The 21,369-nt window shown below is 33.8% G+C and overlaps 1 protein-coding gene across 1 annotated transcript in view; it reads right to left on the bottom strand.

Moving 5' to 3' along the window:
* The window catches only part of MAN1A2 (mannosidase alpha class 1A member 2), a 160,214-nt gene that overhangs the window by 91,159 nt on the left and 47,686 nt on the right, over positions 1–21,369 (bottom strand). Inside the window, exons 4-5 of the mRNA XM_003806289.7 lie at positions 20,714–20,832; positions 14,901–14,981 (exon numbers count right to left, since the gene is read on the bottom strand). Of these exons, the coding sequence (XP_003806337.3) occupies positions 14,901–14,981; positions 20,714–20,832 (200 nt within the window). The remainder of the gene's footprint in view (positions 1–14,900; positions 14,982–20,713; positions 20,833–21,369) is intronic.

The raw sequence follows: 21,369 nt of genomic DNA, 5'->3' as shown, positions 1-21,369 counted from the left end.
TTGTTTGTTTTAAATTTGTTTGTTTTCAATGCTTAAAACAGTGCCTAGCATATAGCAGATGCTCAACAAGTGTTGAATAAATTAAGACAAAAGGTGCAGAGATTTAAAATAAACAAATTATCTCCTCCCATTTCCATACCAACTCTATCCCCCTAATATGTGATATTAATATACAAGGGCTTTAAGGACTTTTTAATATGTTCTACAAAAATGTTGGGATAATGATGATGATGATGATGATGATAAACATATTAACTCATTTAATCCTCACAACAAGCCAGTGAGATAAGTATTAATTTTGCCCCCATTTTACAGAGTAGAAAAACTGATATAAAATGAATAAGTAATGTATTTCCCAAGGTCATACAGGTAGTTAAGCAGTTAGTCTGAATTTAAACCTAGACAGTCCAGCTCTAGAGTCCATGTTCTTGACCACACACACACACACACACACACACACATGCACACACACTCCTACACCTTGCATTATCTAATCTTAATTTTTATAGTTAATATTTAAATTCCTCAAAAATATTTTATTAATTGATGTGTATACCTCTTTGTCTTTTATCTTGTACCTTCCCTCTTGAATGACAGATTCAAATTCTGGGTTGGTAGCTATTTTATCTCAGCAGTTTAAAGATACTACTCTAAAATCTTTTGACTTCAATTACTACTGAGAACTCCACTGTCAGCTGTCATTCTTTTTTAAGTAATCAGCCCTTTCTCTTTGGTAGCTTTTAATATTTCCTCTTTGTTCTTATCTTTTCACATATTATTTGTTCCATTAAACTCATCTGAGACTTCTGCCAAATATTCTCTGAAACCTCTCAATCTATTTTCATCTCTCAACTCTTTTGCTTATTTTCCCTCTTTGACTCTCTATACTTCATTCTGGATAAATTTTTCAGTATCACTGAGAGAGCACAAGTACCCTTAAAGGCTAGATGGCTGTTCCTCAGGACCAAGTGAAGGTCACTGCAAAACTGAGGGTTAACACAAAGAGACAGAAACACATTCACACACACTTCCCTCTTAAAATGAACCTGCAAATAATAATTTTAAAACTCATAATGAAATCTAAGATTTTATTATATTTGCAAGCTAATAAGTCAGCCTTTCACAGTTTTATAAATGTTGGCAGAAGACACAAGACTACTGGGTCAGAGATAAAAGGCTTTATTATTTATAGCAAAGTAGCAGCCAAAGCTTCAAGTTCATTTGCATTGGACTATACATGCCCCACCTCCACCCCAATCACACTGGGATGATGCACAGGGCCCATGATGAATGCCTGTACACACAGTGGGTTACATTATAGGAGAACATTCAGCTTGTGGTATCTCTTCTATAGTAAGCGAAAGTAAGCCTGTTTATCCAGGGTAAGACATTACCTCATCCCTACAAGCACAATTGTGATTATATGGATAAAGAGCAGTCAGGGACTTGCATTCCTGGTACTTCCAGCACAAATGTGCAGGAATATGCTCAGGCCCCAGTGCTGGATTGCTTTTCTAAGCCTTCACATCAGCAAGGGGAGTCCCTTCCTATAGCAGCAGCTGGATCCATTTGGAAGTTTTTCCAATACTTGTAGAACCAGTTTTATCACCCTCAAAGACATCAGTCATTATCACCCACCCCAAAGACATCAGCACCAGCAATAACCTGCTAGCCCACTCTCTTCAGGGGTCTGAGTTTCAGCTTCGGATACCCCTTCCTCTTAAGGTTTCTAAGTTTTACTAATTAAAACCTCTTCCCCATATTATGTCAACCCTGTTTGCTTCCTGTAGGAGCCACCTCTATGATTCCTACAGAGTATTCTTTTTAATCTAGCATTTACCTAGTTAACAACTTCATACCTAATTAATCTTTATATTAAATTTTCTCTGTTCAAGTAACTAGATGGATTCTGTCTCTTGACTAGACTTCTGAAAAATAAATAATCCATATACATTTTTTTTTGAAACGGAGTCTCACTCTGTTGCCCAGGCTGGAGTGCAACAGCGTGATCTAGGCTCACTGCAACCTCCACCTCCCAGGTTCAAGTGATTCTCCTGCCTCAGCTTCCCGAGTAGCCAGGATTACAGGCATCTGCCACCACGCCTAGCTAATTTTTATATTTTTAGTAGAGAGAGGGTTTCACCATGCTGGCCAGGCTGGTCTCAAACTCCCAGCCTCAGGTGATCCGCCCGCCTCGGCCTCCCAAAGTGCTGGGATTACAGGCATGAGCCACCGCGCAAGGCCAATAATCCATATTTTATTATCTATTACAAAATATTTGCTTAGTTTCAAAAATAGAAAAAATAAAAAAGTTTAAATCATAAACAGTTCCTCTATCTTGAACGAAATACATTAATGTTTTTATGTATTTCCATCCTTTTTTTCTATACATAACATACAATTAAGTAGCTGGATTTTTATTCCATGTTTGGCTGCTACTGACATAATAACACAACTAACTTTTCCAGTTTTACAAAATTGTCTAATTTACTATATCCATATCCTCTCCTTTCTATTCACTCCTCAACCTATTCCAACATGGCTTCTGCTGCCATCATTTCACTGAAATAGATCTTATTAAGGATTGACCACACATGTGAGCAAAAGCATTTTGTTATTATCCACGAGTTCTTCCTTAAAATACATTCTTCCTCTGTGTTCAATAATCCTATAATCTCCCTGCTTCCTTTGGTTTATCCTCATCTATCTGGCCTTTGATGTTGTATGTCTTGGGGCTTAATTCTAGGCCCCTTTCTCTTCCTATCCTAAATTGTCTCTCTGGACAATTTCACAATGTGCTTGATTTCAATTATCAGCTACCCAGCAACTGACTCTCAAACTTATATCTCCAGTCAATACTTCTCCATTGAACACCAGACCCATTACATCTCTCTACTACTTATTTTCGCTTAAATATAAAAAAACTCCTCAAACTCAAAATACCTAAAATTAACTCATGATCTTCCCCCTCTAATCTAGTATTCTTTAAGCATTTGATATTTAATAACTATCCCACCATCAATCTAGCACCAAAAACAGAAACCTGAGAGACAAAAGCAATTCCTTCTGTTTTATACCCCCCTCCAAGTATCACCCAATCCTTTTAAATTTATCTCCAAAATACCCTGAAATCATTTATATCTCTCATCTCTACAACACCATCTTAGTCCGAGGTGCCATTATTTCTTGGCAAAATACTGTGATGACTAGCTGACTGAATGGATACACACACACACACACACACACACACACACACACACACACACACAGCTGTAACCAACTACTGGTCTATAACTTGCTTTAGTCACTGAATATATCAAGCAGATTTTTCCTAGTTAAAATATATAAATTTAGGTTTATAGTTGAATTTTATCCTATGGTAACAGATATATCAATTTATTCAGTCACTCTCCTATGGATGAATATTCAGGTCTTTTTCAAATATTTTCTACTACAAATGGTACTGCAATTAAACATCCTTTTGAGTATACCCTTGTGTATCTACTCTGTTACTTTTAGATAATAGATTCCTAGAAGTGGGTCGCTGGGTCAGAGTATTTTAAATTTTAAATATTTACTTCACACAGCCAAATTATTTTCTGAAAAGATAGTATCAATTTATATTCTAACAATTTATCACACATTTGTTAAAATGCAAAGTATACATTTAATTACATATTATACATACAACATAGGTACATTTTATTGCATATAAATTAACCTCAGTAAGGTCTTGAAAGTCTCTACCAGGCAAAGAATGTGGAAGGGTGAGAGACTATTACAGACAGAAAATCGTGATATAGCTCTATAAACACAGGGAGATAAAACAATGTGGTCTAAATAAATAGTTTCACAATACTGTGGTTTAATATAAGTGTCAAGTCTGGAGAATCTTAGGAAATAGTAAATAGATCCCTCAGATGATCTCTTTTACAGCTTTTGACCTCTTTAGAAAGTACTCCCTCTACTTTCTATGGAAACTGTCATTCTACCTGTCTGACAAACAAGAAACTCCATTCCATCTATTACCTTAAAGCTGCTGCAAATGCCATATAATCACGTTTCCAAGCCTCCTCTGCAACTAAGGTAGTAAGCAACACGGCCTTTCTTTTGTTACTCAGGTAGTATGCAAATTAGGTTAGGTAAGGGGAAGTTAGAGACAGGAGACGGTGGGGAATCCGTTTAGCAATTCAGCTAATAGGTAGTGGCAAGTTCATCTCATTTCCAAAAATTTTTAAGGACAGTATCCAGTATCAGTGGGACCATCAGTGCAAACTGCAAAGTGTGTGCAGTAATGACTACAACGAATCAGTATTGCGACGGCATTCCTAGCTACACAGAATTTAGAAAAAAAGGAGACATACAACTGTCATTATTTGCAGACAATATGACTGTGTATCTCAGAAATCAAAAGGAATCTAGCAAAAAAACTATATAAGTGAATATGAACAAGGTATTTTTCTTGCTTTCTTGCAATGCTAAGATTTTCATTACAATGTTAAATGTAAATAGTGAAAATGGAACACCTTCCTTTATTCCAGATCCTTGGGTAAAAACATTTTAATATTTTATAATTAACATATAGTTTGCTGTAGAGTTTTCATAGGTGTCCCTTATCAGAATGAAAAATAATAATTACCTTTTAGTACAGGTTGAGTAGCCCTTATCTGAAATGCTTAGAACCAGAAATGTTTCCAATTTTGGATTTTTTTAAATTTTGAATTATTTGCATTACACCAGTTTAGTATCTCTAATCTGAAATCCTAAACACTACAATGAGCATTTCCCTTGCACTCCATGTTGGTGTTCAAAAGTTTAGGATTTTGGAGCATTTCAGGTTTTTGGATTGGGAATAATCACGCTGTACTAGTTTACTGAGTGATTTTAATCATGAATGGGTGTTGCATCTTGTCAAATGCTTTTACTAAATTTATTGCAATAATTATATGATTTTTCTCCTTTATTGTTGATTAATATGATTAATTACATTAACTGCTTTTTCAAATGTTTAACTTTGCTTTCCTACAATAAATTTTTCTTGATATATTATCTTTTATATTATATAAAAATATAAAAGATATTTTATATATCTTTTATATTCTTATATATAATATGTATATCTTTTATATTATTGCTAGCTATGCTTTACAAATATTAATAGTTTGTTCAGGATTCTTGCTAATGTATTTAAAAAGTATACTGGTCTGTAATTTTCTCTTGCTATATTGCCTTTCAGGCTATGATGTTAGTGCTATGCTGGCCTCTGAAGTAGAGTTGCAAAATGTTCCCTATTCCTCTGGGGAAGAATGATATTTCTTTCTTATTTGATATAATTCACCAATAAAGCCATTTAACTTGGAGTTAATTTTGTGAAATAGCTTTTTATTACCAATTCAATTAATACTACAAATGGCATACTTCTTGCTTTACCTTGACTCAGTTTCAATAAGTTTTAGAAAATTTGTTTTGTCTATGTTATTAAATTTTGCAAAAAAACTGCTTATAATATTCCATTATTATGCCTTTAATGTATGTGGAATCTGCAATGATAGCCTAATATTGGCAATACCATTTGCTCCTGCTATTGGTAATCTGTCTTCTGTTATTTCTTGATCAATTTAGCTAAAAAGATTTATCAATTCTGTGGATACTTTAAAAGAATCAACTTTGTAATATTTTCCTTGTTTTGTCTACATTATTAAATTTTGCAAAAAAACTGCTTATAATATTCCATTATTATGCATTTAATGTATGTGGAATCTGCAATGATAGCCTCATACTGGCAATACCATTTGCTCCTGCTATTGGTAATCTGTCTTCTGTCATTTCTTGATCAATTTAGCTAAAAAGGCTTATCAATTCTGTTGATACTTTGAAAGAATCAACTTTGTAATATTTTCAATTTCCTTTGTAATTGCTTACTTAATGTCTATTTATTTAGAAACATATTGCTTAATTTTCAAATATTTGAAGTTTTTCCTGATGTCTATTATTGATTTCTAATTTAATTCCATCATGGTCAAAGATCGTGCTTGTTTTTTGTTTTTGAGAGACAGGGTTTTGCTCTGTTGCCCCAGCTGAAGTGCAGTAGTGTGATCACAGCTCACTGCAGACTCAACCTCCTAGGCTCAAGCAATCCTCTCACCTCAGCATCCTGAGTAGCTGGGACTACAGGTACAGGCTACCACACTCAGCTAATTTTTGTATTTGTTGTAGAGATGAGGATTTGCCATGTTTGCCGAGGCTGGTCTTAAACTCCTGAGCTCAAGCAATCCACCCACCTCAGCCTCCCAAAGTGCTGGGATTACAGGCATAAGCCATTGCACCTGGCCATACTCTGTACTATTTCTAACTTTTTAAATTGACTGAATGTGTTTTATGATCCAGCATACAATTTATTTTTGGTAAACATACCATGTGCACTTGAAAAGAAAGTGTATTCAGCAGCTGTTGAGTAAAGTGCTCTATAAATAAATATCAATTCATTTAAAATAGCTCATACTGTCATTCGGGACTTCTACATCATCTTTGATTTTCTGTCTGCTTATTCTATCAGTTGAAGAGAAGAATGTTGAAAGATCCAACAATCTTTGTGGAATTACCTTTTTAATAAAAAATTAAAAAGGAATCTCCTTTTAATTCTTCCATTTGTGATTCATACATTTCAAAGCTCTGTTATTTGATGCCTACACATTTGCTTATGTTTTAATGTTGTGATTATGTCTTTCTAATGAATGGATCCTTTTTTTCATTATGAAAGGTCTCCTCTTGTCTCTGACAATACTTTTCATCTTGAAGTATACTCTGATATTGATGTAGTCATTTAAACCTTTCTACACTTGCTGTTCATATACTATGTATCTTTTTTCCCATTCATTTACTTTCAACCTCTCTATTAAGTGTGTCTTTTTTAGACTGTGAATAGTTTGGTCTTGCTTTTATGTCGTTTTAACTATTTTTGCCTTTGACTTAGAATATTTCATTCACTAAAACTTAATGGCATTATTGATATTACTGGATATAGGTGTATGATATTATTTTTGGTTTTCTGTTCGCCATTTCCATTGCTTTTTGTTGTTGTCCTCTATTCCTTCCTTTCTGTTTTTTTTATTTAAATATTTTCTAGGCAGGGCACAGTGGCTTTCATTTGTAATCCCAGCACTTTGGGAGGCCAAGGCAGGAAGATCTCTTGAGCCCAGGAGTTCAAGACCAGCCTGAGCAACATGGAGAGACCCCACCTCTACAAAAAATAAAATAATTAGCCAAGCATGGTGGTGTGCACCTGTGGTCCCAGCTACTCAGGAAGCTGAGGTGCAAGGATCACTTAAGCCCAGGAGGTTGTGGTTCCAGCGAGCCGTGATCACACCACTGCACTCCAGTCTGGGTGACAAGAGTGAGACTCTGTCCCCCCACCCCCCAAAAAAAATATATATATATGTATATATATATATATATATATAGAGAGAGAGAGAGAGAGAGAGAGAGAGATTTACAGTTTATTTATTGGTGGTTAAGCTATATGTGTCTGCAATATTTTTCTTTAATGTTTGTCCCAGGGATTAATTATGTCCTTAACTTTTCACAGACTATTAAGAGTAATATGGTGTAACTTCATATAAAATGGAGAAACCTTACAATCTTGTAGTTCCATTTCCTCCCTCCCTCTTTTATTCCACAGCTGCATGTATTACATCTATGTATGTTATAACCCAATATAAAATGCTATGGTTTTTGCCTAAGCATTCACATAATTTTAAAGAAATTTTGAAAAAGTAATCTCTGTGGTTTCTGATGAGTGTTCGGTCATCAGTCAAATTAAAGTACCTCCACATATAACGTGTCATTTCTCTATGAATACTTTCAAACTTTTCTCTTTGTATTTGGCTTTCAGCTGTTTGACCATGATATGCCTACATTTGGTTGGTATTTATCATGTTTAGGATCTACCTAGCTTCTTGAAATTCAGGTCCATCACCAAATATAGAAAAAATATAGTCATTATTTCTTCAACTATTTTTTACAGCTATCTGCTCTCTTCATACAGGATTCCAATTATATGTATGTTGGAATACTGTCCTATAAGTTTCTGAAGCTCCATTCATTTTTAATAAATATTTAATTCTCTTTCTTCACACTGGATAATTTACACTGATCTATCTACAAGTTCACTGACTCTTATCCTTCCAATGACAACAGTCAACACGATGACTTTGTTTTAGACACTGAAGTTTCCATTCTAGAATTTCCATGTTATTTCATTTCTGATGAGATTTTCATCTATTTGGTCATTTCAGAAATATTTTCCTTTATGTCACTGGGCATAGTTATAACAGCTGCTTTAACATCCTTGTCAACTAATGCCAGTATCTGGGTTACCTTAGAACAGGTCACCATTGATTCACTTTTGGAAAAAAAAATGGATCATTTTCCCTATTTTTTTCATACATTGAGTAATTTTAAACTGTATCCTGATCACTGTGATTGATAGGCTTTACAGGAAGCTGATTCTGTTATATCTTCTGAGAAGTGCTCATTTTTTGTTTTAAAAAGCACTTAAATTTGGCTAAACTCAAAATCTAACAATGAGTCCAAGAGCTATGACAGCCTAGTATATGTATATAATTGGAATCCCAGAAGTGGGGCAGGGGGCTCTTGCAATATATAAAAAGACATTACATATAAAGGAACAAAGAATTAAAGAAGATTTCTCATCACAAACTATGCAAGCTATAAGATAATGTAGTGACATTTTTAAAGTATTGATAAGAAAAAATACAGATGGTCACTAACTTATGACAGTTTGACTTAGGATGGTTCAACTCATGATTTTTCAACTTTACAATGGTATGAAAGCAATAAGCATTCAGTAGTAACTATACTTCAAGTGCTCGTATGGCCATTCTGTTATTCGTTTTCAGTATTCAATAAATTACACGAGCTATTCAACACTTTACTATAAACTGGGCTTTGTTATATGAATTGGCCCAACTGTAAGCTAATGTAAGTGTTCTCAGCATGTTTAAGGTAGGCTAAGCTATGATATTTGGTAGGTTAGGTGTACTAAATGCATTTTCAACTTAGGATGTTTTCAATTTGCAATGGGTTTATCAGGACATAATCCTATCGTAAGTCGATGGATGTCTATATTTTAAAAAACAATAACTGAGAATTTTTTAGAAACTAATTAAAGATATCAACCCACAGACCCCAGCAGCTTAAAGAACCTCAGGCAAAATAAATAGTCCTACTCATACCCCCGCCGCCCGACACATACACACACAAAGTAAAAACCACTCAGACTCTTCATACAAAACAAAATATAAACAGAAAATTTTAAAGGCAGCCAAATGAAAAAAAAAAGACCTATTACATACAGAGGAATAAAGAATTAAAGGAGATTTCTCATCAAAAACTATGCAAGCTATAAGATAATGCAGTGACATTTCTAAAGTGTTGACAGGAAAAACTGTAAACCTACATTTTATACCCAAAGAAAATTTTTCAAAAATATAGTGGAAATAGATTTTCAGACTAACAAAAACTAAAAGAACTCACTACCAATAGACCTATACTACAAAAAATGTTAAAGGAAGCTGTTTCCACAGAAGGAATAAAATACCTGAAAAACCTGAAAAATCAGAAACCTGAACCTGCAAAAAGAAAAGACCAACAAAAATGACTGAAATGAAGATAAAAAGGCATTTCTTTTATTTTTAATAGTTCTAAATGATAACTGATCACCTAAGGTAAAAATGGTAGCAATGTACTATGGATTTGCAGCATAAAACTGAAATCTATAATAACAACAACATACACAAAAAGAGAAAAAGAATATTGTTAGCTATAGGTTTTTTGTAGATGCCCTTTATCACCTTGAGAAAGGTCCCTTCTACTTCTAGTTTGCTGCAAGTCGTTATCATGAATAGACGTTACATGTTGTCAGATGTTTCTGTGGTTATGTAATAAGATTATATGATGTTTTTCTTTAGTCTGTTGACATAGTGAATTATATTGGTTGATTTTTGAACATCAAACCAGCCTTGCATTCTTGGGAAGAAACCCCACTTGGTCATGCTGTATTACCCTTTTTATATATTGCTAGATTTGATTTTGTGATACATTGTTGAGAATTTTTTGCATCTACAATACACACATGAGATACTGATCTATAGTTTTACTTTAATACCTCTGTGTGTGTGTCACATAGGATTAATGCTGGCCTCATAGAATGAGCTGAAAAATTGCTCTTCTTTTTTTTCTGGAGAAATTTACATATAATCGATATTAAATATTTGGTAGAATTTGCCAGTGAAGCAACTTGGGTTTGGAGTTTTGTTTTTTCCTTTCCAAGTTTTAAAACTTTGCATTTTTTTATAGATAGAGTTCTGATACTTCCCCCTTCCCTCCCCCCTTTGCCCTCCTTTTCTTCCTTCCTTTCCCCTTCCTTCCCCCTTTCCCTTCTCCTCCCTTCCCCCTCCTTTTCTTCCCTTCCCCCTCTCCTGTTTTGTCTCCTTCTTTTGGAAAAAGAAATCGGTTTTATTTCTCTTGGCACAGAGCAATATATGAAGGTGGCTATCTCCTGACTCCATATATCTCTTACATAAAGATGTCCTTCAAATATGTCCAGTTACCTACCACATTTCAGTGTTAGAGAACTGGCAGTTAGCAGATGAAGCAGCTCAGAAGATTCTTAAAGACATTTCTGTGGGGAGGAAGTTTTGGGTCAAGTGGAAAAGATGAGACCCAAGAATGAACGTTCCATCCTTCCTGGGGAAATCTAAATCCCAAAGATTTTATGAAGAAAGGCACCTCTCTGAGTGACCTTTGAGAGGAAGAGCCCAGACCTACTGTTTGTATGTAAGGCTGAGGCAGATGGAGAATAGGGTATGCAGCAGACTGCAGAGTCAAGGCAGAGGAGTGAAACGCATATAGGAGAGCTGAGGGGACTGAAAGAGACTAGAGGTCCAAATCATAAATCCCACTCCTTCCCAAGTCATGAGCAAAAGCTCTCCCTCTGGGACTAGTTTTTCCAGCAACTATCTTCGTTCCAGGGCACAGAAAGGACAAACCAGGCAAAAATCTTATGGGTACGAAAGGTGGAGAGTTAAAGGAGCAGACCAACAGAAATAATAAACATTCTTGGATTACAGTACTTTTGAAGCCATATGCCATGATTGTGGAAGAGAATAAAGCTATCACTGCAATTCCTAGGATCAGGAACCAGGCAAGGATGCCTACTCTGCCCATTACTATTCAACTTTGTAGTAGATGTCCTAGGCAATGCAGTAAGGCAAGAAAAAGAAAAGGACCACACAAATAAAACCATTCTCTGCCTCAGGAGAAGGAGCAGGAAAAGAACAAAAATAAATAAATAACCATTCTCTATACAGAAAAATAAAACTCATCTCTATTTACTAATGACATGATTGTTTATAAGGTAAATCCCAAAGAATCTATTAAAGTATATTTTAAAGCTACTAGAATTAATTAATGAAGTTAGAAAAATCACAGGGTAAAAAGTCAATATAAAAATCAATTGTGGAAGGCTGAGGCAGGAGAATCGCTTGAACCCGGGAGGCAGAGGTTGCAGTGAGCTGTGATCACGCCATTGCACTCCAGCCTGGGCAATAAGAGCAAAACTCCGTCTCAAAAAAAAAAAAAAGAAAGAAAGAAAGAAAAAAAGAAAAATCAATTGCACATTGCACAACAATGCAAATGTTTTTAATGCCACTGAACTGCACACTTAAAATGGTTAAAATGGTAAATTTTATGTTGTGTACCTTTTAGCACATTTTTTAAATGATAGTATCACAAAGTTTTCTAGAAGAAACAAAATGTCCTGAGACAACTGAGAATTTAAGTCTTTATTAAAGGTTTTTAAAAAATCAAATGTATTTATATATACTGACAATGAACAATGGGAAACCAAAATTTAAAATACAGAACTACCAAAAACATGAAATATATATAAATTTATCAAAATACATACAAGATCTGTATGCTAAAAAGTAGAAACACCAATAAAAAAATAAATAAATGGAGAGATATACCATTATTCATGGACTGAAACACTCAATACTGTGAAGATGTCAAATCACTCAAAATTTATAATCCCAGTTAAAATCCCAGTAGATTTTATAGAAACCAACAAGTTGATTCTAAAATTTATACAAAAAGGAAAAGTAACTAAAACAGCCACAACAATTTTGAAAAGGAATAAAGTTGGAGGACTCACACAACCTGATTTCAAGACTTTCTATAAAGCCATAATAATGAATACAATGTGGTAGTACCAAAGACAGACACATAAATCAAGAGAACAAAACAGAATGTCTAGAGTAGACCCACACATACCTAATCAACTGATTTTCAACAAAGGTACAAAGTCAATTAATGAAAAAGTAGTCTTTTCAACATCCATATGGAAAAAAGTAGACTTCAACTTATACCTCACAGCATATATAGGATTTAACTCAAAATCAATTACAGACTTAAAAGTACAAATAAAGTAAAACTATAATAGTTTTGGAAGAAAACTTGAGAGAAAATCTTTGTGATGTTGGATTAGGCAAACATTTCTTAAACAAAATACCAAATGCATGAACCATAAAAGACAAAATTAGTAAACTGTACTTCCAGATTAACAACATCAATTCTTCAAAAGATACTGTTAAATCACTGGAAAGACAAGCCACAGATAGAGAAAATAATTGCAAATGTATAGATTATAAAAGACCTATGTCCAAAATATGTAAAGAACTATCACAATTTAATAATTCAAAAAAAACAACAAAAATTTTTAAATGGGCAAGGGATTTGAGCAGCTAATTCAAAAAATACATATGACAAATAAACATAGGAAAAGATGCTCAACATCACTTGTCATCAGGGAATGCAAAATAGAACCACCACAATGAGATACTACTATGTATCTATTAGAATGGCTAACAATAATAAAGAGACTCACAATACAAAGTACTCACAACAATGAGAGGCAATTTTTGGAAAAGAATCTGACAGTTTCTTCCAAAGTTAAATATACACTTAACCTTTGACTCAGTAAATCCCATTCCTATGTATTTATCCAAGATAGATAAAAATTTATTTTCCCACAGAAATCTATAGGCAAATGCTTATAGCAGGTTTATTCACAATCTCCAAAACTGTAAATAATTCCACCGATAAATATATAAAATGCATAATGGAGTACTGTAATACAGTAAAAAGGAATACACTACTAATACAGGGATAAATCTCAAATGCATTATGCTAAGTAAAAGAAGCCAGCATTCTTAACTGTAGAGACAGAAAAGAGATCAGTAATTATCAGGGGCTGGCAATGGGATAGGGTAATTATAAAACGGTAAATGGAAATTTTCTAGGATAATAAAATTCTGTATCTTGATCATGCTGGTGATTACAATACTATGCACTGTAAAAACTCATAAAACTATATACTGAATTTTACTGTACATAAATAATACCTCAATAAACCTTACTAAAAATAACAATTCACAATGATTTTATTCCTATAAGCCAGGTCAGAGTTTCTCAAAATATAGAACCAATGTTTCCAAAATCACCTTTAACAAGGAGTATTTGGCATGAACAACGTAGGATAATGGTCTCCACGCTAAACCCACTGAATCAGTCCTTTGGGCAGGGCTTGGAATCCTCATTTTTATAAAACACCCTATGTGATTCTAATACATACTAAAGTTTGATAACCTCTTGGCCAGAGTATATATCATTTTTTTCTATTTTATTAAATGTGAATTTAAATGTTCTGACTATAGAAATATAGGTTAGAGGTATAAACAAATCACACAATATAATTTGACAATAAAATTACACATTAAGATAAATGTAATCTAATATTATATATTAAATACCAGCATCTTTAAACAATTTCTTCTAAAAAAAAAAGTAGTACATAAATAGCTCACTCTTTACACACAAAGGAACAACAATAAATGAAATATATAGATAAAAGTATATAAAGTCATAAAAATCCATACGAAAATGGGAATTTTTGTTTTGTAATAACACAGACATAGGAAAGGCTCTCTAAGGACCAAAATCTAGAAGCCAAAACACTGGGGGGGAAAAAATCCTTTAAATGATTACTTCAACATTAACAAAAAAAAAAAATTAAACAAAATACAGCTAACATAGATATATATCTTTATAATACATATAACAAAAGGTAAATTTTCTTAAATCTACAAGGAGCTCTTACAAATTGTCTAGATCAACAAACCAAAATATGGGTGAAACAGTTTCTCAAAAAACAAATAAATGACTTATAACCTCTTCCTTTAGTTTCTCTTTCTCCCACTCTTCAACCTCATTCTTTAACCTATTTCAATAGTAAAAGGGAATTTCCTACGCCCACTTCTCCATCACCTTAGGTCTCAAGTGTCTCCATGTGTTCTGTACCAAGATTTCCAGAGAGGAGAATTCAGAGTTGTTATTATTTATAGCCAAAAACTGGATTCAATTTCTAAACAGTAAGTTTGAATTACTAATTTTTGGTCTTAGGAGGATCCATATTAATTCTTTCTGATTTGTTATTTAATTTTGTCCTTATTAGTTTATTTTCCCCCTTTACTTGGGCCATGGAATTAATTGCAACGGCAAAATCCTGGAGAAGGATCACTCTTGCAAAGGAGACATGGTGTATATAAAGCTAGGATCTGTGATGAATTCATGTTTTATTGAGATCCTCAAAATGGAAAAATTATTATTCCCAAGGAATAGTTCTGCCTGAAGCATCCAGTTCTAGACTGGTTCAATATTACCAATTTAGAAAAATAATATGCTTCTAGGGAAATTGTTCATTTTATTAAATTCCAACCCTCCCCTCCAAAACAAACAATGCATTGCTTGATTTTGCTCACCTCCTCTCCTGATAGGTAATATGCTGCAAGTAGGCCTCCAATAAATCGAATGTTGACTTCAAACACAGACACCTCTGAATTCTGTGAAAAACATATTGAAAACATTCACAAATACGTAATGCTTTATAGTTTTCAAAATATTATCAATACTTCATTTGTTTTTCACAAACACCCTGTGGAAAATATTTTTCTACTTTCTGCATCTTCATTTCTCATGCAACTGCAATCTCTCCTCTCGTTTGTTAATGTTACTGAAACTTCTCTACTGCTGTCACCACAGCTCCCTAATTCCTGAAACCAACAAGCCATTTTTTATGTACCTTACACAGTACTGCGAACTTATCAGGATATTTAACACTGTTAACTATTACCCTTCCTCATGAAAGCCTTCATTTCTAGAATTCTGGGTCATGATTCTAGAATAGCACTCTTTACTGGTGGTCCTTTTTCTTCTGTTCTAATCACTACAGCATAATTTTTACTTCCATCTCTCCTCCTGGATTTTAAGTATTTTTCCTAGAATATATAATAAGTGTTAAAGGAGGCACCAAAAAAATGGCAGAATGATGGATTATTCAATAATAATGTTGAGAAAATTGCCTCCTGGGTAAGAAATTAACATAAATACTAATTTCACAAATATCAAAATGAAATCTAAATTATTTGGAAATAAATGTTTAAAAAAATTTTTAAAGTAGAAGTGTGGCAATATATAAATTTCCCTGAGAAAGCAGGTACTTAAGCATAAAACCAATAGTTTTGATAAATTGATGACAGACATGAAATTTTTCTAAAATGCAAATTACCTATAAGAAAAAGAATCATAAACAAAACTAAATGGCAAACAGATGGAAACGGCACAAATATAGTAATATTAATAACCTTACTAAATAGAGTCTCTGTTTGTATTTACATATTGATATAGATATTGCTAGAAATATTCTAACACATGGAAAGAAAAGCAGAAGTGGCAGAGAACATAATCAAAGAATCTACAGAAGATATACAACTAACATAAAAACATTCATAGTTAATTTTAATAAAAATTAAAAGGAAACTGTATTACTCTAAAGTCTTTCCAACATTCATAGGCAGGCACATCATCTGCTAACATATTTCTTCAGTATAGAATTTTTACAATATAATGTAATTTTTTGATAACACGATCATCATTCCATCCCACCATGAAAGCAAAGTGCTTAATATTACTTCATATATTCCCAACATCTAACATACTACAGGGCACATAGCAGACATTCACTAAATATGAGGAGGAAGGAAAAAAGGATGGGAGGGCCTCCATCTCTTACCAGAATTGCAACAATAACCTTCCAACCAGTCCCTGCTTTAATACTTACTCTCCTCCCTACCCTCTATTCAGCACACTATAGTTAAAATGAGCCTTTTAAATCTTACATCAGTTTAGATCACTACTCTGTGCAAACCCCTACGATGCCTTCACGTAACACTCAGAGTAAAATGACCAATAAGATCCAACATGCTCAGATCCCCTACAACCTCTTTGACATCTCTTGTATTAATATCCCTTTGATTCATTTAATTATATGGGCCTACTTGCTGTACCCAGAATTGTCAAACTTGAGACTCCTATGTCAGCTTTACAATTGTTACCCTATTATCTGGATGCTTTCCTTTCACATAACTGAACAAATCACTCTCACTTCCTATAGGTTTCTGAATGAATGTCACCTTATCAGAAATTTTTTCTGACCATCTAATATAAAATATTAATACCAATTACCTTGCATTATTTCCCTAATTAACACATCATCATCTAACTATATATAATCACACAGTAATCAAATAGTTTCATTTGTAAAACAATCTTCCTTCACTACAGAAACAAAAGGTATCAGAAATTCTAGAGGGACAGAATGGAAAAATAGGATAGAGACATTTTTGAAAGAAGTAATAACTGAGAACCTACTAAACTTGATGAAAATGTAAGTCTTCAGATTGATGAAACATTACGAGTCCTTTAAAGAATAACCCACACATAGACATATAGTAATAGAATTACAGAACAACAAAGCAAAAAATAAAATATTAAAACAAGGGAAAAAACAGATTGCCTTTTTAAAATTAAACTGAAAACACACTTTGCAATAGTATAACAGAAGCAGGAAAGACAAGGGAACTGTACCTCTATTCTCAGTTTTAATATCTATTAAGACAGAGTTGTATATCCACATGGCTCCCCTTGGGTCTCTTCTCAGAAGTGTCACTTTAACAAAGAGTTCTTCCATGACCACCCCATGTAAAATACTAATAGCAGTACCCCACCATTACTCTCCACAGCACTTATCATCACCCTCTGATGTACTATATATAACTTGTTTACTGTTTTGTTCCCGACACTAGAACACAAACACAAAAAAGAGATAAAACTCTGTTTTGTTGATTACTACATCCACAGAATCTAGAACAGTGCCTGTTGCATTTGATAAATGTGTGCATTTATTTATCTATTACTTAATTTGGAAGTTTAAAATATAACGGGATCAACTAGACAACAATGACACATAAAACAAAAGGGGGATGAGTTAAGTTAAAGCATTCTAAAATCCTTATATTCTTCAGAAGGAGGATCTTACTCTGTTGCCCAAGCTAGAGTACAGCAGCATGATCATGGCTCCCTGTAGCCTCAACCTCCTGGGCTCAAGCAATCCTCCCTCCTCAGCCTCCCAAGTAGCTGGGATTTATTTTCTGTAGAGTTCAGGTCTCACTATGTTGCCCATGCTGGGCTCAAGCGATCCTCCTGCCTCAGCCTCCCAAAGTGCTGGGATTACAGACACGAGCCATGACTCCTTGTCTGAAATTGATTAATTTCAAACTGCCTACTTAGGGTTATCCTTAAAGTTTATATATACTTATATATAGGATACTTTGATGAGAGAGAGAGAGAGAGAGAGTGTGTGTGTGTGTGTGTGTGTGTGTGTGCACGCCTACTTTGGAGTTACCCTTAAAGTTTAAACATATACATTGTTTATTGTTTTGCTCCTGACACCAGAGCACAAACAAAAAAGAGATAAAACTCAGTTTTAATGTATTTTTATAAAACATATATATCATATATATATATATATATATATTTAAACTCAAGGATATCTCCAAAGTCAATAGAAATGGAAGGTATAATGTTAAACTAGTAGAGGGAAAAAGATGATGTAATTTAATCCAAAATAAGGAAAACAAACTAAAAACAAATGAAAAGTACGATCATAATATAGGTAGCAAAACAAAGGTGAAAGACCTAACTCCAAATATGTTATCATAGTAAATGTAAATATATCAAACTTAATAGTTAAAAAGACTCTAAGGTTGGATAAAAATAACAAAATCCAAATACATACTATATATGCAAAATAAGCAGCTAAAACATAATGACATTTAAAGGTTGAAAGAAAGGAACAAAAAATGACTGTGCTGATGATTACACTACTTCTCTCAGGTTCAAATCCATTCTTCTATACTCTACTTTGGTATATGGGAGTTGGAACTACACAAATGCATTTAATTTACCAACTGGCTCCCTTTTAGGCACTAACATTAGGAGGTTCTAAAAAGACAATACAAGACTGGAGGAAGAAGAGTCTTATTCCCTCCTGTTTACTTCTAGTTTCTGATAGTGTCACACCAGCCAGGGTTCACCCTGGCAGTGGCAACTGCTTCCAGAGTACTGTTCCCCTATCACACATACAGACACACAATCCCCAAATCAGCCTCATGGTTTCCTTTACAGATATCAAGCACTTGGCTAGGTGTCTCCTCCTCAGAGTTCTGAGTCTCAGCTCTGACACAGTCTTCCTGAGGTACCAGTAACACCTGGGCAGCACAGGTACCAGTTCCATAAAGCCCAAGCTACTGCATTTTAATGATCCCATCCTCTTCCCATTGTTCTTATAGCCCCCACAGGTGGCAGCTGTTTCCTGTTTCCTAGAGTTAATACTTCTGGTGATATCACAATGCTCTCTTTTTGCCTTTTTGGTTCCCCATTAGTTGGATAACAATTCTAAACATTAAATCCTCTAGTTAAAATAAATGGCATAGTCTGGTTCCTGATTGAACCCTGACTGATAATAATGATATACAAGGGAATTATTAGCCATAATAAAGCTGTCCTGTCAATGAATGGGAGTATTGCACAGATGCTAATTCTCCCCAAATTAATCTGCAAATTAAATGCAATCCTCCTCAAAATTTCCACACAGTTTTCCAGAACTTGAAAGAACAAAAAGCTGAGAACTAAGATAATTTCCGCAGAGAACAAGATCAGATACCAACAGAGAACAGATTCAGATACAGACATCAAGCTTCTTATAAAAAAAATTGTAGTTAAGATAGTTTAGTATTGACATATGGATAAAGAAAAAAGCCAATGTTAAAGAATAAACTATAATATGACTAATATATGACTAATGTGGCATATAAAAGTAGCAGGAAAAGAAATGGTACTAGGATCAACTAATAGTGGCCTACTTCATCCTACATTTAAAAAAATTCAATTCCATTTGGATTAAAGACTAAATACAAAAGCAAAACTTTAAAACCTTCAGAATAAAATATAAGAAAATATATTCATGATCTAGGAGTAGGGCTTTCTTAAACAAGATACAAAAAGCACAATCTGTTGTATAAAGGCTACATAGCTACACAGAAAAAAAGACTACATTTCTCAGCTTTCCTTTGGAGTTAGTTGAGGCCGTGTTAGTAAACTCAAAAAGCAAAAATGGGGAGACTACCTCCTGAGAAGTCTTCTTAGAGAACAGTCACATTCTTTCTGTCAACTGGATAAAATGTCTGGATCTTTAGGAACCATTTTATATCATGAGGTCTAAGATATACACTGAAGCTGACAGAGCAACAAGACAAATGATCCTAGATCTCTGATGATCAAGGAGCCACCCAAACCAGCCCTGAACTGCTTAACTCTGTACTTGATTTACATGAAAAAAAATAAATATCTATCTTGTTTAAGCTCTTTTATATTAGGTTTTCTATCACTCACCATCAAACCTGAATTTAATTGATAATAAAAATTATTCTCTTTGAGATACGTCCAAATTCTACAGTAATATAAAGGAAAGTAAACCATTTTTGTCTAGTTAGCTCCAAGAATGGCATCAGAGAAGAAATAATTATGGACTTATATCACAATTTAAATAACAAAGAGTCTGCCAGAGAGAAGTACATAGAGAAGTAGTGAAGGATAATACAGTCAAAAGGAAAAGCAAGCACAAATATCACAAAAGATGTGAATATGACAAAACAGTCCACACATCTTTTAGGTGAAGACTGGTGATAATGAAAATAATTGCTACCATTTACTGAGCATTTAATATGTACCACATTATCTCAAATAATCCTCACAATACTATAATGGAATAGCAATTTTATGACAGGTTTAGGAAGATAAGGAACTTTCTCAAGTCACACACCAAGAATGCAACTGTGCTGGGCGTGTGACTTAACAACTATGCCAAACCTAAGCAGTGCCACTTGACCATGCTAAAGTGCCAGAAGAATGGGTGTAGGCCTAACTATGAAAATTCATCGAAGCTGTGCTAATTACTCAACTTTAAAATATATATATATATATTTTTTCCATTCATGAGAGGTCAACCCTCATGACCTAATCACCTCCCAAAGTCCCCATCTTCTAGTACCGTCACATTAGCGATCAGGTTTCAACATATGAATTTTAGGAAGGCACAAATGTTCAGACCATAGCAGTTAGACATTGTGTCTTTTCATGGTCAATCTAAGAGATTAGTTATCAATCATACACTCACCACACTGAAATCAAGGTTGTCTTCAATCCATCTTTGCCCATCTAGGAATTCATCATGAAGTCCCATGATATAAAGGGTATCCAAAGCATCTACTATGGTAGCACCCATTTGTGAACTTCCTATATTTGGGAAGAAAAAAATTATCATTAAAAAGATCCCTTTAGGCTCCTGTTCTCTTTGGGGGGAAAAAAAGATTCCCTTCACATTCAGTGTATTTTAATTATTTATGTATAAAAGTAAACTAAAGTAAGAGTATAAGGACTAAAAATTTAGAATACCCAATATTGTTCCCTTTTACATTAGAAATTATATATATATATTAGATAATATACATAGTTTAATATATTTTACTAAAAATAGTACTTTACTAAAAATAGGAAGATAAAAGAAAACTAAAAGCATACTTTTCCTTAATTTTCTGCCTGGTCAGAATATGAGATATCTATCTACTTAACTGAGAAAGGAAAAAAAAAGAGGATTAATTCAAGAAAAGAGGAGAGTAGTTCACGATGACAAAGCTAAGTAATAAGACAACCATGTCCTTCTGGTCTGGTCCAAATTCATAGAAAGGACAAAAAATATATTTAAAAATAATAATAAATGTACAACAGGGCTGGATAACCACAGTGGAAAAAAAAAACAATCCTTAACAATCA

Source organism: Pan paniscus, chromosome 1, assembly GCF_029289425.2.
Source record: "Pan paniscus chromosome 1, NHGRI_mPanPan1-v2.0_pri, whole genome shotgun sequence".
Classification (NCBI taxonomy): domain Eukaryota; kingdom Metazoa; phylum Chordata; class Mammalia; order Primates; family Hominidae; genus Pan; species Pan paniscus.
This window is presented reverse-complemented; position numbering and strand designations above follow the sequence as displayed.